The sequence below is a fragment of the Ylistrum balloti genome, unplaced genomic scaffold (genome assembly GCF_031769215.1).
Source record: "Ylistrum balloti isolate Yb309-2 unplaced genomic scaffold, AGI_CSIRO_Ybal_v1 Utg369808, whole genome shotgun sequence".
Lineage (NCBI taxonomy): Eukaryota > Metazoa > Mollusca > Bivalvia > Pectinida > Pectinidae > Ylistrum > Ylistrum balloti.
The window spans coordinates 1664982-1680235 of NW_026781982.1; the positions used below are offsets into that span (position 1 = coordinate 1664982).

Sequence of the window (15254 nt, forward strand, 5' to 3'; positions counted from 1 at the left end):
CTATAGGACCAAAGTCAGCAAGCCTTGTGGTCAGTGCTATCTATAGGACCAAAGTCAGCAAGCCTTGTGGTCAGTGCTATCTAAAGGACCAACAAGCCTTGTGGTCAGTGCTATACAAAGTATTCATTTAAGGTCTGTTCAGTGCATTCAGAACTCGACTTAGACTTGCATTTCACAACTGGATTTTGCTTTTCTAAAAGATAACAGATTTATAAATTGTCAGGTCACAAAGTTTAAGTAAGTCCCTTTCCGTTAGATTTCCAGACCATAGAAACCAAGACTATCTATATTCAGTTGTATGTAGATCTCTTTTGACACTTTGATCATGTAAGTCCACTTTGTGACAGTAAGTTGGTTACTCTGGAACCAGAGTAAAGAGATTTTTTCTATATAAGAGTAGATCCAGGTTTTGTAGTAAATAACGGGACCTTTCATTTTAAATCCATGTTATTGGACAGGTTAACTGGATTTGTTGTGAACAAAGCCAAGGCAAAATTAACTTATCATTCAATCATAAGAGATTTGGTCATTTTTCGTAGATAGCAAATTGATCTTTTTTTCAATATTTGAAGTTTTATTGACTTTGATGGAGATATTAAATATGAACACATGTGATTTTCAGATTTTGTTGTCTTTTAGATATCCATTAGTGAAGACGTTCAAAAGATTACACAGAATTTGTTGTCTTTTAGATATAAAGATTACACAGATTTTGTTGTCTTTTAGATATCCATCAGTGAAGATGTTCAAAAGATTACACAGAATTTGTTGTCTTTTAGATATCCATCAGTGAAGATGTTCAAAAGATTACACAGATTTTGTTGTCTTTTAGATATCCATCAGTGAAGATGTTCAAAAGATTACACAGAATTTGTTGTCTTTTAGATATCCATCAGTGAAGATGTTCAAAAGATTACACAGATTTTGTTGTCTTTTAGATATCCATCAGTGAAGACGTTCAAAAGATTACACAGAAGTTGTTGTCTTTTAGATATCCATCAGTGAAGACGTTCAAAAGATTACACAGAATTTGTTGTCTTTTAGATATCCATCAGCAAAGACATTCAAAAGATTACACAGAATTTGTTGTCTTTTAGATATCCATCAGTGAAGACGTTCAAAAGATTACACAGGATTTGTTGTCTTTTAGATATCCATCAGCAAAGATATTCAAAAGATTACACAGAATTTGTTGTCTTTTAGATATCCATCAGTGAAGACGTTCAAAAGATTACACAGAATTTGTTGTCTTTTAGATATCCATCAGTGAAGACGTTCAAAAGATTACACAGAATTTGTTGTCTTTTAGATATCCATCAGCAAAGACGTTCAAAAGATTACACAGAATTTGTTGTCTTTTAGATATCCATCAGTGAAGACGTTCAAAAGATTACACAGAATTTGTTGTCTTTTAGATATCCATCAGTGAAGACGTTCAAAAGATTACACAGAATTTGTTGTCTTTTAGATATCCATCAGTGAAGACGTTCAAAAGATTACACAGAATTTGTTGTCTTTTAGATATCCATCAGCAAAGACATTCAAAAGATTACACAGAATTTGTTTCACTCTGTCAGATATCCATCAGTGAAGACGTTCAAAAGATTACACAGAATTTGTTGTCTTTTAGATATCCATCAGCAAAGACATTCAAAAGATTACACAGAATTTCTTTCACTCTGCCAGATATCCATCAGTGAAGACGTTCAAAAGATTACACAGAATTTGTTTCACTCTGTCAGATATCCATCAGTGAAGACGTTCAAAAGATTACACAGAATTTGTTGTCTTTTAGATATCCATCAGCAAAGACATTCAAAAGATTACACAGAATTTGTTTCACTCTGCCAGATATCCATCAGTGAAGACGTTCAAAAGATTACACAGAATTTGTTTCACTCTGTCAGATATCCATCAGTGAAGACGTTCAAAAGATTACACAGAAGTTGTTTCACTCTGTCAGATATCCATCAGTGAAGACGTTCAAAAGATTACACAGAAGTTGTTTCACTCTGTCAGATATCCATCAGTGAAGACGTTCAAAAGATTACACAGAATTTCTTTCACTCTGCCAGATATCCATCAGTGAAGACGTTCAAAAGATTACACAGAAGTTGTTTCACTCTGTCAGATATTATAGTGATAAGCTTGACAGACGATGGAATGGGTTTTAATAACATCTACATCAAAGTTTACTAGGAATATTGTTGCTGTTGAATTTGATTGCATCACATCACCTTTTAAATAAACTTGAAAAGTATCAAAGTGCTGGTTCAGTTTATTATATCTTGTGACAAGTTTTAATCATTGGAGGTCTTGAACCATAAAGTATACACTGACCCTAAAACTCTGATATGATGAGAAAACTCCAGTAGATATTGCCCAGATATTGCCCTGTAATAAGTCAACCATTTGTTCTACACGACCTGCCGGCCAGTACATAAATTTACATAAGGATGATTAGGAACTTATGATATATTTCACCATAGAAGTTGTGCTGTTTTGTATTTTACTTCACTAAAATTTTGTAAACCAATTTAGACACGACATTGCGAGAATATTATCTATGTCTAATGTACTGTACTTGTTCATATTTTTACCAAACTAAGTACATAGTATATAGAGTAGCTATGTTTCAATGCCTTGTTGTCCATTTTTTTCTTAACAAAAGTTACTTCCCCTGATATAAACAAGCATTACAAAATATGCCCGTCCTAATTTGAGCAACCATAACTGGATGAATTTCATTTCTCGGCTATCGAAGTTACCCAGCTTCCATGACAATAAAACTGCCTCAATGAATTCCATTTAATTGTTATCATGTAAGTTGTTGAGCGGAAACCTTTTGTATAAACCTTCATATGAAGTTTCAAATTTAATAAATGAAAAATTACTCAAGTTATTCAGGGGAAACCTATTTTGCAAATGTACCAAGGGCCATAACTCTGTAAATAATGATCGAAAAATTTTGGTTATCGAATTTGACCTGGTAATAAACCTTCATGTGAAGTCTCCTGTCTTTCGACAGGCGTATAAAAATGTCTGGCAACCACCACTTTTGAATGACTTTTCAGGAAAATATATAATTCAAATGATGTACTTTGTGGCTTACCTTCCCAAAATGTCTGATGTGTTAAAAAGATTGTAGAACAAGATAGAAACAATAACCAAAGAGTCCCTGGGCCAAGGTATTGGGCCTGTAGCATGTTTGGACGAAAGACTACCAAGTTTGTTAAAATGAATGACCTTGATCCACACACAAAGGACTTAGGGTTTATGACAAATGATATAATATATGTGATCCTTCTATCAGACCATTTGTAAAGAATGAACAGTTAAGTTACTACTAATAATGTTGTCTCTTCTTCAGTCATAGAGAAGGTGAGTGATACAGGCCTGTTTGGCCTCTTGTTATTTTATCCATACACATAATGAGTCAGTTTTGCCTTAAGAACTCCTACTTATCTAGACCTGTATCCATGACGCGGTACACCTGACCATAACCCCTAAAATGAAGTCACACTGACAAAAGTTATGCCCCTTGTCTTTAATTCATTAAGTCTAAGTACCTGTTCTAACTCCCGTCCAATATGTGTGAACTTAAGTCACATGTTTAATATAGATTTATTTTTACCCTCTTATTATAATCTTCCTTGTTTCTTAGTTTTTGTGATTTTGTCATAATATTTCATCCTATAGCATAATACAGTTCATATTCACTCCCTCAATAAAAAACAATACTGATAATGTTTATAGAAACTATTATAATTTATTGAAATAACAAAATTCTTTTAACAACGTAAAATAATGTTTTGTATAAATCAACCATCAGGAAAACAGGTCAACATCAGATATTATCACAGATATAAACATGTATGTATAACGACTTTGCATGGACGTGCCTTGTACTTTAAAACTGATAAATTTTCTTTATAAAAAAATAAAAATACTCTAGTTCTATCTTAATTGTAATTTCATATTTAAGACTGAAATGAAGAAATATTGTTTTACCAAAATTAAAAAAAAAACAATCCACATGATCATTTTATGATATAGAAGAATTTGTTTTCCTAAACAGTAACTTAATATTGCTTGTGTTTCTGAAATATAGGTAAGTACACCATGTTAAAAAGTTTTGTCTTTAAACCAACTTTCATGTAATGTGAGTCTCCACCATCATAGGAGAGATCATCTCACACACTGTACGTACAAACATTCATTCTCAACCCTCTGTCACACATATCCAGGTGTGTAATACCAGTACAAAGATAAGTTAAATGATTCAGTCAAACTATCTGTGATATCTGCAATCTAGTACCCGTAGAGCTGTAAAATCATCCACTTTTGTGGGAGACTGATTTTCAATCATTTTTTCGGTACTCTTAGTCAATTCATTCATATGTCTACAAACTGATGACATAAGTAGAATCATTGAGCTAAAGTCGTCCACGAAAAAATTATTTTGAAAAAATCACAAAAATAAGACGCCCACCATAATATAAGATTTTACAGTATGTCATAAATTGTTTTTACTTTTTGAAATATTTCTACATTCAATTTTGATATTCACTGTCACAAATAATTGCAGAATGTTTCAAACAAGTTATCAAAATATTACAGTAATAATCTTATGTAGTATTAAAATTCTAAAACTTTCATCTGCATCACATCCACATAGTAAGGCATTAAAAGATGAAAAAATATCTTCAATAATCAAATGTAAAAATCTTGTGCCTTTTCATGGTACAAAGTGAAAGTAAAAAATTGCTGACATATTCGTAGTCTAAATTGTGATACACTGCACAAGTCAAAAATGGTGCAATGTGTAATTGAATGGTATCAACACATGTACCCTGTATATATGTAACAAAAACACATGATATCTGCTAAGGCACCAAAGTACTATTATTGATACACAACACACTAACAGGAAAACTTCAATTCCTGCTAGCCTGCATTCAATTTGGAAAAATTCAGACATTTTTGAAAAATTCTATTTTACATATGGAATTATTAAAATAAACAATTTTTTGTGTGAACTTTCTTTTGGGTGTCAAAATACCGTTGCTAGAAGTTTAAATGTCATTAACATAATGTTCAGAAGGATTTCTCTTACTACAACATACATGATTTTCTATTCTGACATTTAAAACAGTGATAAATCAATGAATTATTCAAAAGATAAACATATTTTTCAAACATCATCAGCTGGATCTGCTAATTTGTCCGGTTTGAAATTGTTTCTCAGGTACTCCCTAGAGTTGACATCTGCCTGTAATACAAGTAATGTTCATTATGCAAAAGTTTCAGAAATATCTCAAATATTGCATAAAGATACTCTGATAGACCATGAAGTCTGAAAATTAAATTTCAGATTTCATAAAGTTACCTGTTTTGTGGGATGGTGGTGCATTGATAACACACTTGTTGGCTAGACATTCCTGAATGGATATGACAAGATATAGGGTCACCTAACGTCAACACAGTTATCCCCAAATACCCCTGTTTCTCTCCCACAATTAGACCCACTCATACACTTTCATCCAGGATATAAAGAGTGATTAATACAATCTTAAGACTTGTTTTACAATTATTGTAGAAGGAATAAAGTTAACATACTACATATAAGATTATCTATTGACCGTGTAAAGAAACTGTAGATCTGTTACAAACATACCAGTCGGACAGGTTCCAGGCTGCCTAGCACTTTTTGACAAAATTTTAGGGCAAATTTAGGGCTAAAATTAGGAATTTTGTAACTAGAATAGGGAGTATGAAAGCATTAAACTGACTTACCTTTGCAAATTTGACAAAATAGAAACTAACATACAATGCCTTAATTGCAGGAAAGGTGCCTTCCAGGGTTTCAGTGTCCCAGCTGCTGTTGGCTGTGACCTTAAGAATCACACCTCTGTCACTCAGTCACAACCAATAACAATCTGGGTACATAGATCCACTGGTCAACTGCCTTTCATTGTCTACCCTGAATTAGAACTACAGACTACATTAAAATACATTTTAAGTATGAATTTAATGAAACATTTTCAGTAAATTGTAAGAAATATAAAAAAAAAAGTAGGAACTGAAGTGACAAATTAGGGTGTTTTTAGGAATTCCTTTTGAATTTTTCATTTTTATAGGAATTTTAGCAAGACTGAAAAAAATTAGGATTTTTTAGGAATTTTAGGGACACTAGACAGCCTGAGGTTCTGGTAATACAATGTATATAAGATTATCTATTGACTGTGTAAAGAAACTGTAGATCTGTTACAAACATACCAGTCGGACAGGTTCTGGAACTCGGTATCTACAGCACTGGTGGACCAGCCAAGTGGCGGAGTCAAGGGAGATCCGATGTCCTGTTGAGACATAGATGGGGTTGGTACTCGTGTCGTGGCTCCTGAGAGTCTGGGAGAGAAAACATACATGTAATTATGATGTATCAGGTATCAAAACTGTTCACTTCTATCAAATATTGCTACACACAAAAATGATGATTTACAATTTTTCAAGATTGAATTGGATATTTCAAGGTCAACTATAACAATACCTTACACAAGTTGCAAGGGTTCAAAGTTCAAAGTCTATATTAAAAGTTGTAAAAAAACAGATCCTTACATCCCTATGTTGTAAGTCACTGATAAAGACCTCAGCTGTCTGATTCTTAAATACAGATCTTCACATCCCTATGTTGTAAGTCACTGATAAAGACCTCAGCTGTCTGATTCTTAAATACAGATCTTCACATCCCTATGTTGTAAGTTACTGATAAAGACCTCAGCTGTCTGATTCTTAAATACAGATCCTTACATCCCTATGTTGTAAGTCACTGATAAAGACCTCAGCTGTCTGATTCTTAAATACAGATCCTTACATCCCTATGTTGTAAGTCACTGATAAAGACCTCAGCTGTCTGATTCTTAAATACAGATCCTTACAGCCCTATGTTGTAAGTCACTGATAAAGACCTCAGCTGTCTGATTCTTAAATACAGATCTTCACATCCCTATGTTGTAAGTTACTGATAAAGACCTCAGCTGTCTGATTCTTAAATACAGATCCTTACATCCCTATGTTGTAAGTCACTGATAAAGACCTCAGCTGTCTGATTCTTAAATACAGATCCTTACATCCCTATGTTGTAAGTCACTGATAAAGACCTCAGCTGTCTGATTCTAAAATACAGATCCTTACATCCCTATGTTGTAAGTCACTGATAAAGACCTCAGCTGTCTGATTCTTAAATACAGATCCTTACATCCCTATGTTGTAAGTCACTGATAAAGACCTCAGCTGTCTGATTCTAAAATACAGATCCTTACATCCCTATGTTGTAAGTCACTGATAAAGACCTCAGCTGTCTGATTCTTAAATACAGATCCTTACATCCCTATGTTGTAAGTCACTGATAAAGACCTCAGCTGTCTGATTCTTAAATACAGATCTTCACATCCCTATGTTGTAAGACACTGATAAAGACCTCAGCTGTCTGATTCTAAAATACAGATCCTTACATCCCTATGTTGTAAGTCACTGATAAAGACCTCAGCTGTCTGATTCTTAAATACAGATCCTTACATCCCTATGTTGTAAGTCACTGATAGACCTCAGCTGTCTGATTCTTAAATACAGATCTTCACATCCCTATGTTGTAAGTCACTGATAAAGACCTCAGCTGTCTGATTCTTAAATACAGATCCTTACATCCTTACATTGTAAGAATTTCTATTTTTTTTTTGTATATGTTTTATTTTCAATTTTTTTTTACATAAATTAAATAGTATACATGTTAACGCCACATACATTAATTCATTCACCCATCCTTCACGTCCATCACACATATCATCAGGAATCATATCAAACATTAGCTATTACATGATGATGAAGTAATAAATTGTTCTCTTGAACCTACCACACATGTACACTCACATACATACACACACTTACACACACACACCCACGCCCTCACACACTCACCCTCTTACACACTCTTACACACACTTACACACACCCTCACACTCTTACACACACACACACACACTCACACACTCACCCTCACACACACACACACACACTGAGGGGAGAGGGGGAGAGGGAGAGAGAGATGTATGACAGCACAAAAAAAAAGAAAAATAAGAAGTAAGAATTTCTATTGTATATAATAGTAAACACATCATGGAAAACATGTTCTCTTAAAACTATCATTCGAGAGATAAGACCTGGACAAGGTGCTACAATGATTGATGGGAGGAGTAAACAGCAACATTTTTTCATGACAAGTAAGTGATTAGTTCAGAAATGTATTTTAAACTCTTATCAAATATCAAGTTGATACAAATAGTTTCACACTCACCATTCCCAGACATCTCCCAGAGTCACCAATCAGTTGGAACATATCACCGCCCTTTTTCAGTTCTTTAATCTAAATCAGACAGATATGTTTCTGATTAAACACCTGTTGTTTTCTTGTTTCTAATCATTTTAAGACAATTTCAAAGGGTGTCCATTTATCAGTTGTAACAGCAAAGAATACTTCACTTGTAAGCTAGTTCTTCACACGAACCATTCTCCCTTATTTAACAATTATGGCAAACATAGGACAAATTACAAAGAGAAAAGAATGAAATATTTTGTCAAAGATTGGAAATATTTATAGAAAACATTGGGTAAACATTTGTGTAAATATGGATTTCAAATTGCTATTGGAACGAGCACAACATTCCTGATACTGACTAAAAGCTATCCCTATGTTTACTTAATTACTACTGCTTTGATTGCATTCAAGAAAGATAACTCTACCTTTGTTGTATGGTCTGCATCCTTCTCAAGACCATCTACCTGACACAACTTTTTGGCTACCCCTATACAGGGAATGTCCAATAGAACTCCTAGGTGACAAGCCAGGCCAAACTCTGCAATAAAAACTAGATTTCTCAGTGAATACATTACAACTTTGAACAAATCATGAGTCACTCTTAATCACACATTTAAAATAACTTCAATGTAGGTGTTAAATATTGTTTGAATATCACTTCAAAATATACTTGTCATGTATAAAAAATGTTTAAGAGTTAATTTGAAATAAAAGAAAACAAAATCACCACATCAGCAATGTAAATACATAAGCACCAAAAACGAGGCTAAATGGGATCATATATATTCATCCAATACTACTGATACAAGTTGCCATAATTATATCTAGAGATAAAAAAAAACATGAATAACTTACGTCGATGATGCAGGATCCCATTACCATCCACAAGTATAATCTGAAACAAACAATAAACAACAACATATGTAGACTTTACAATGAAATCCAGTTTCCAAACTTAAGAATTCATTAATGATATGTTTCTGTGTACCTGTTGGAAAATTATCAGATTGAGTTCTGCGCATAAAATACCTGAAAAAAGTGTTCTGAAAGGAGATCCATTTAGACAGTATTACCATCCTTGATTATCAATAAATTAATTTATAACAGGCAAACACGGAAGAAATTAATGTATAATCATAATGTATTTTATAATGTATTTACAGAAGGACCCCAACGGAAATAAGTGTATATTATTACGCTTTTTGGGTTATCCTTGGATAGATTTGTTTAACATATATCAGCTGTCTTTATTGTGATTTTATGTTCCGGTGTTGCATGTTTTATTTATGTAAATTTTACACCTTATGTACTATGTAACATGTATTTTATTTATCGTGCTTTGTATACATTTGTGCAAATCTTTCCTGAATAAACTTATTATAAATATATATTATTATTAAGATAAATACTAGTAATTTGAACAGACATCACAGGTATCATATGTACGTCAATGTATGTGTAGAGATTAAAATTTATCTTTGTAATCAAGATAATAATAATTCTTTATGTAAGACAATACCTCTATTTATCTTGATGGCAAGAAAGACAAAAACTTTAGTATGGAGATCAAAGTCAATCCTGAAGCTTGTTCTTATTTTGACAATCAACAACTTTTTCTTGTAGGTTTCAAGTACATTGTAAATGTATATAATATTAGATTCTGTTTCAATATTCACATTTGCCTCATGATGACAAAGATGTCTTCTACAGAAACAGCACTGCTATGATAACAAATCATTTATTCAGTTACTAATTTCTGAGCATCTGTTAAGATGGACAGAGAAAAGAGTTGAAATAGAGATAGAGAAGTACAGATGAATCAATTCAGTCTTACATCTGGTGTGTGTTCAGGATCATTCTTCTGGACTTTACGATATAAGGCTACAATAAAATCTACCTCTCTGAAGGCAAGGAAACCTGACACATATGGAGCTGTCAATTTGATCATTTCATAATCTTCATAGACTACCTGAAACAGAAAATAAATACATCTTATTTTTTGTGTGAGATTGATGCAAAGAAAAAAAACAAAATCCATTTTTAAAGTGCTTATCATACGGGAAAAACTTACATAGCATATTATTTTTTCATTTCACATCTTGGCATAATGTGACAACTTATATTTGAAATAAATTTTCATTTTCAATAGTTTATAAAACCAGTTCTTTGTATATCTGATATTTTAATAGTGTCATAACAGTTGATATAGATTTCAAAATTGTCTTTAAAGTCGAGTTATTACCAACCTCTAGACTAGGAAAGCTGACCACTACTAAAGCAGCACAAGCGTTCACATTATCTCCCTTTACAAATGAAATGTCAACACCTCCAAGATAAAACTGACGCATGTCACCCTTGCCAGGTTGTCCTGAAGATTGTCGAATCTCCTTTACCACATCTGCATCAGAGTCAATCACATTGGTCTTTAACCTCTGCTGTTCACTAGAATTAAATAAAACAAAGTAAACGAAAGAACAAAACTAAAAAAACAACAAAAAATGTCATTATTTAATATGGCTTTTCCAAGGAATGTCTGTGTTCTGAACTTTTTGTTAAGATAAACCAGTGAATGAAAGTTTTCCTGAAAATTGGGAAAATAACTTAACATCTTAGCCTCAATCATGTCATACTACCAAGGATACCATTCTTTTCATAATATGTTGTCCAGATCACCAGTCAGAGGAAACAGGGGTATTGATATCAATACTAACTCACATCCATACATTGAGAGATTCTTCTTTTGATGAAATAGCTTTTATATAAATATTCACATGAAATTTATATTCACATTTCTTTTTCCGACTATGTATTTTATCTTTAAAATCAGTTTACATTGTGTTGAATCATGCTCTATTGTAACGGCCTTACATTTAATTAGGAGTTACAAAGGTCTATACCCACAAGCGTTATTACCATATACGTCTGTATAGAAGAACTATATATAGTAGACAATGGGTGTTTTGTGCACGTGTATTTGATTGTAGTCAGTTTATTAAGGAAACTTCATATGAAAAATTGAAGTTTTCTTTCCAATATATTTAGAAATCTGTAATGAAAAATAACATCAATGAATTTCAAAACATCTGACATCGTTTTTATCTCCGTCATACCTCTCCCATTTCGCTCGGACCTCGTCCGGAATTGTTTCCGATTTCAGTTCAGTATTCTCGCAACGTTGGGATTCTTCAACTTCATTCTTCGTTTCTTTACTGTCATCTGTCGATTCAGTGTCACCGAAGATGTAAGACTTAAGTATCTCTAAATAGCGCCGATACATAATTAACATATATCTTATAAACTAGGACCTATTAAAGTCAGCGCCAGTTGTTAAGTGGTTGTTGGGCACGACTTTGGGTCTTAGTCGAAAGCTTATTCTGAAACCGTTCACGTTCATCAAGGCAAAGGAAGGTATTTAATTGTAGTATCGCCTGAAAATATCTGTGCTAGAATATATGCCTTTTATCATACAAATAAGTGTATAACTGAATAAGGTGACTGACGAAATTGTCAGCAAGAACTGTTTATACGTTATTTTTCCCGGAAGTAGCATGATTTACCGGAAGTGCGTCTGGGTCATTCGAGGCTTACATGTTTGAAAGTTAAGGAGGCATGAGCTTTCTTTAGAGAATATAATATGAAATAGGCACTGCCTAAAAGCGAGCTCAAGTTGGTCAACAAGATGCACATTTTGAACAGCCTGAGCGGTGTCTGCACTGAAGCGTGTTTTTAAAATTGTTCATTTCGCAAGATTTTAACAAAACATCTGCACATACAAATGTACCAATATATCATCATCATCATCATCATCATCATCATTACATCTTGTTGATCTTCTAGAAAACAATGTATCAACATGATCAGTCGATGATTTGGTGGCACAGTTGTAACACACTTGTCTTTCACCTAGCCGTCCGGGGTTCGATTCAAATAATTCCATAAAAAGTATTGAAATTGAGAACTTTTGCTAAAGTACTAGCTTGATGCCTGTACAAAGTTATGAGTAACGGGTAATTACCTTGAATGGTTTAAGAGAACTGGCCTGACAAAACTTAATTTTGTTATTTGGGCTATCTGTTTCCATGGTAACAGAGAAAGTAGTTAAATGGTGAACTTCCCCAATAGCAAAAAATACTACAAGCCTAATAAGTGTAAAAAATTTTGAGCAATTATCTTGAACGTTTTCAGAGCATTGGCCCAGAAAAACTGAAATTTGTGATGAGGGTCATCGGTTTCAATGGTAACAGTAAATGTATTAATAAAGTCTTTGACAACATATCTAGACTTAAAAATTGATAAAAAAAAAAATGTTTTCAAAATAAATGTACAAGAATTTCCCTTTCAGAGTTACAGATATTGCAAAGAGGACTATATAACGATTTTGCTTAAAAAAAGAGTTTGTAGTCAAAATATTATGAAATACAATATGGTTTTAGTCGGATTTGTAACGGCGGTGGTTATATGTTTAACAAAGTTTCATTTATTAACAACAGAATGTTCTCCACCATCGTTTTCTTTTCACTTTGCTATTGAATGTTTTCGATCTGTTAATTAACAAATCATAAAATGCTTTGAACCTTCAGTTTTTTAAGCAATGTTGACTTGTCTTGATAGCAAAAAGAGGGTGAAGTTATAAACACTGTTGAGACTATTGTGTTATACATTGTAATTCAGAAAATCAATATAAATGTAAATGTTCAAACGAAATTCAAAAGTCACAATATATTACATAAAATGCATTTTTCTGAAAAAAAAAAATCACCAATAGTTATCTTATCATCGTGCCTTACAAGTGTCTGCTGGAAAATTTCTAAACATTCATATATTTGATCATAATTAATTTCAAACAGTTATCGAAAGAATATCCACATCTTGCAGAATTAATATTGTTAGGAGACAGGACAGGGTTTTCGCCAAATCAGTACCTTTCGGCTGTTTTCGTGTAAGAGACGATGTCGTACGGAAAGTTACGAAAGTTCCCGAAGGTTAAACCGGAAATCAGATACATCGGTGCACAATCGTGCACATATCTTGAATGGTTAAAATTGTAATTTTTCAACGAGATATTCGTTATATGCGTTTAAAACCATTAAAGTATATATTAGTTAAATCCATTTGAATTATTTAAGATTTTTAGTATGATTTCATTTCTACATGAGAGCTTAAAACGTTATTTTGTTGGTCAAAATCATTTCAATCCATTCAACGGGTCAGTAGTTCTCATTGCGTGCTGCGGTAAGTGTATTGTGGGTAATGATGTTCCAGCCACACTTCCGTTTAAACTTGATCGTATGGGTAGTTTGTTGGAGTTGAATAACAACACACACAATACCTTGAAGCGCTCGCTATAAATGTAAAGAAATTGTCTCTGGTTAAGGATTTTAATATTAAAACAGGGACATGTACAACAAATAAAGATTGGATGAATCATTGACTTGGCGCGTCCCTTCAGTCTGCCTTTAGTATATCAGAATACTAATGGGACGAAAATGCATCTAGAACGTTTGTCAACAGACTATCGTTCCTTAGTCGATAGTGAACTGTTGTAAAGATTCTGTCAATCTGGATTCATTGTTGAGTATGTTAAACATAAAGATTGAACAAAAGACACACAAGTGAATAACACCTTTTCATAATTAAGAGTGAGATACAGTAAAGCCAAACAATAGATTAAACTGCATCATAGAACTGTTTCGTCCTTCAAGGCCTCGCCAGTGATGGTACATCATACAGCTGTTTCGTCCTTCTAGGACTCGCCAGTAATGCTACATCATACAACTGTTTCGTCCTTCAAGGATTCGCCAGTGATGGTACATCATACAGCTATTTCGTCCTTCTAGGACTCGCCAGTAATGCTACATCATACAACTGTTTCGTCCTTCAAGGCCTCGCCAGTGATGGTACATCATACAGCTGTTTCGTCCTTCTAGGACCCGTCAGTGATGTTACATCATACAGCTGTTTCGTCCTTCTAGGACTCTTCAGTGATGCTACATCATACAGCTATTTCGTCCATCTAGGACTCGCCAGTAATGCTACATCATACAACTGTTTCGTCCTTCAAGGCCTCGCCAGTGATGGTACATCATACAGCTGTTTCGTCCTTCTAGGACCCGTCAGTGATGTTACATCATACAGCTGTTTCGTCCTTCTAGGACTCTTCAGTGATGCTACATCATACAGCTATTTCGTCCATCTAGGACTCGCCAGTAATGCTACATCATACAGCTGTTTCGTCCTTCTAGGACTCGCCAATAATGCTACATCATACAACTGTTTCGTCCGCCAAGGCCTCGCCAGTGATGGTACATCATACAGCTATTTCGTCCATCTAGGACTCGTCAGTGATGCTACATCATACAGCTGTTTCGTCCTTCTAGGACTCGCCAGTAATGCTACATCATACAGCTGTTTCGTCCTTCTAGGACTCGCCAGTAATGCTACATCATACAACTGTTTCGTCCGCCAAGGCCTCGCCAGTGATGGTACATCATACAGCTATTTCGTCCATCTAGGACTCGCCAGTAATGCTACATCATACAACTGTTTCGTCCTTCAAGGCCTCGCCAGTGATGGTACATCATACAGCTGTTTCGTCCTTCTAGGACTCGCCAGTGATGTTACATCATACAGCTGTTTCGTCCTTCTAGGACTCTTCAGTGATGCTACATCATACAGCTATTTCGTCCATCTAGGACTCGCCAGTAATGCTACATCATACAGCTGTTTCGTCCTTCTAGGACTCGCCAGTAATGCTACATCATACAACTGTTTCGTCCGCCAAGGCCTCGCCAGTGATGGTACATCATACAGCTATTTCGTCCATCTAGGACTCGTCAGTGATGCTACATCATACAGCTGTTTCGTCCTTCTAGGACTCGCC

At 34.2% G+C, this 15254-nt stretch overlaps 1 protein-coding gene across 2 annotated transcripts; it reads right to left on the bottom strand.

The window, feature by feature from the left end:
* Positions 1 to 4453: 4453 nt before the first annotated feature.
* On the bottom strand, positions 4454 to 11885 carry LOC132544743 (endonuclease V-like). 2 transcript variants are annotated; one of them, XM_060208392.1, is made up of 8 exons: positions 11485 to 11885; positions 10621 to 10816; positions 10209 to 10343; positions 9230 to 9269; positions 8800 to 8912; positions 8354 to 8422; positions 6280 to 6408; positions 4454 to 5272 (listed from the first exon to the last, which is right to left on the bottom strand). In XM_060208392.1, the coding sequence occupies exons 1-8, from the start codon at positions 11658 to 11660 to the stop codon at positions 5195 to 5197; spliced, it is 936 nt and encodes a 311-aa protein (XP_060064375.1). In that variant the 5' UTR covers positions 11661 to 11885; the 3' UTR covers positions 4454 to 5194. The 2 variants fall into 2 exon arrangements, 1 of the variants encoding a protein (XP_060064375.1); XR_009554013.1 differs by having other exon boundaries at positions 5206 to 5272; positions 6280 to 6400.
* Positions 11886 to 15254: the final 3369 nt, after the last annotated feature.

Excerpts from the sequence above, each read along its gene's own strand:
- LOC132544743 (XM_060208392.1), bottom strand. The coding sequence starts at position 11,660 with ATGTTAATTATGTATCGGCGCTATTTAGAGATACTTAAGTCTTACATC. Across the intron at positions 8,423-8,799 it reads ATGCAGACCATACAACAAAG|ATTAAAGAACTGAAAAAGGG; the intron begins GTAGAGTTATCT and ends TGTCTGATTTAG. Across the intron at positions 5,273-6,279 it reads TTCCAGAACCTGTCCGACTG|GCAGATGTCAACTCTAGGGA; the intron begins GTATGTTTGTAA and ends CTTGTATTACAG.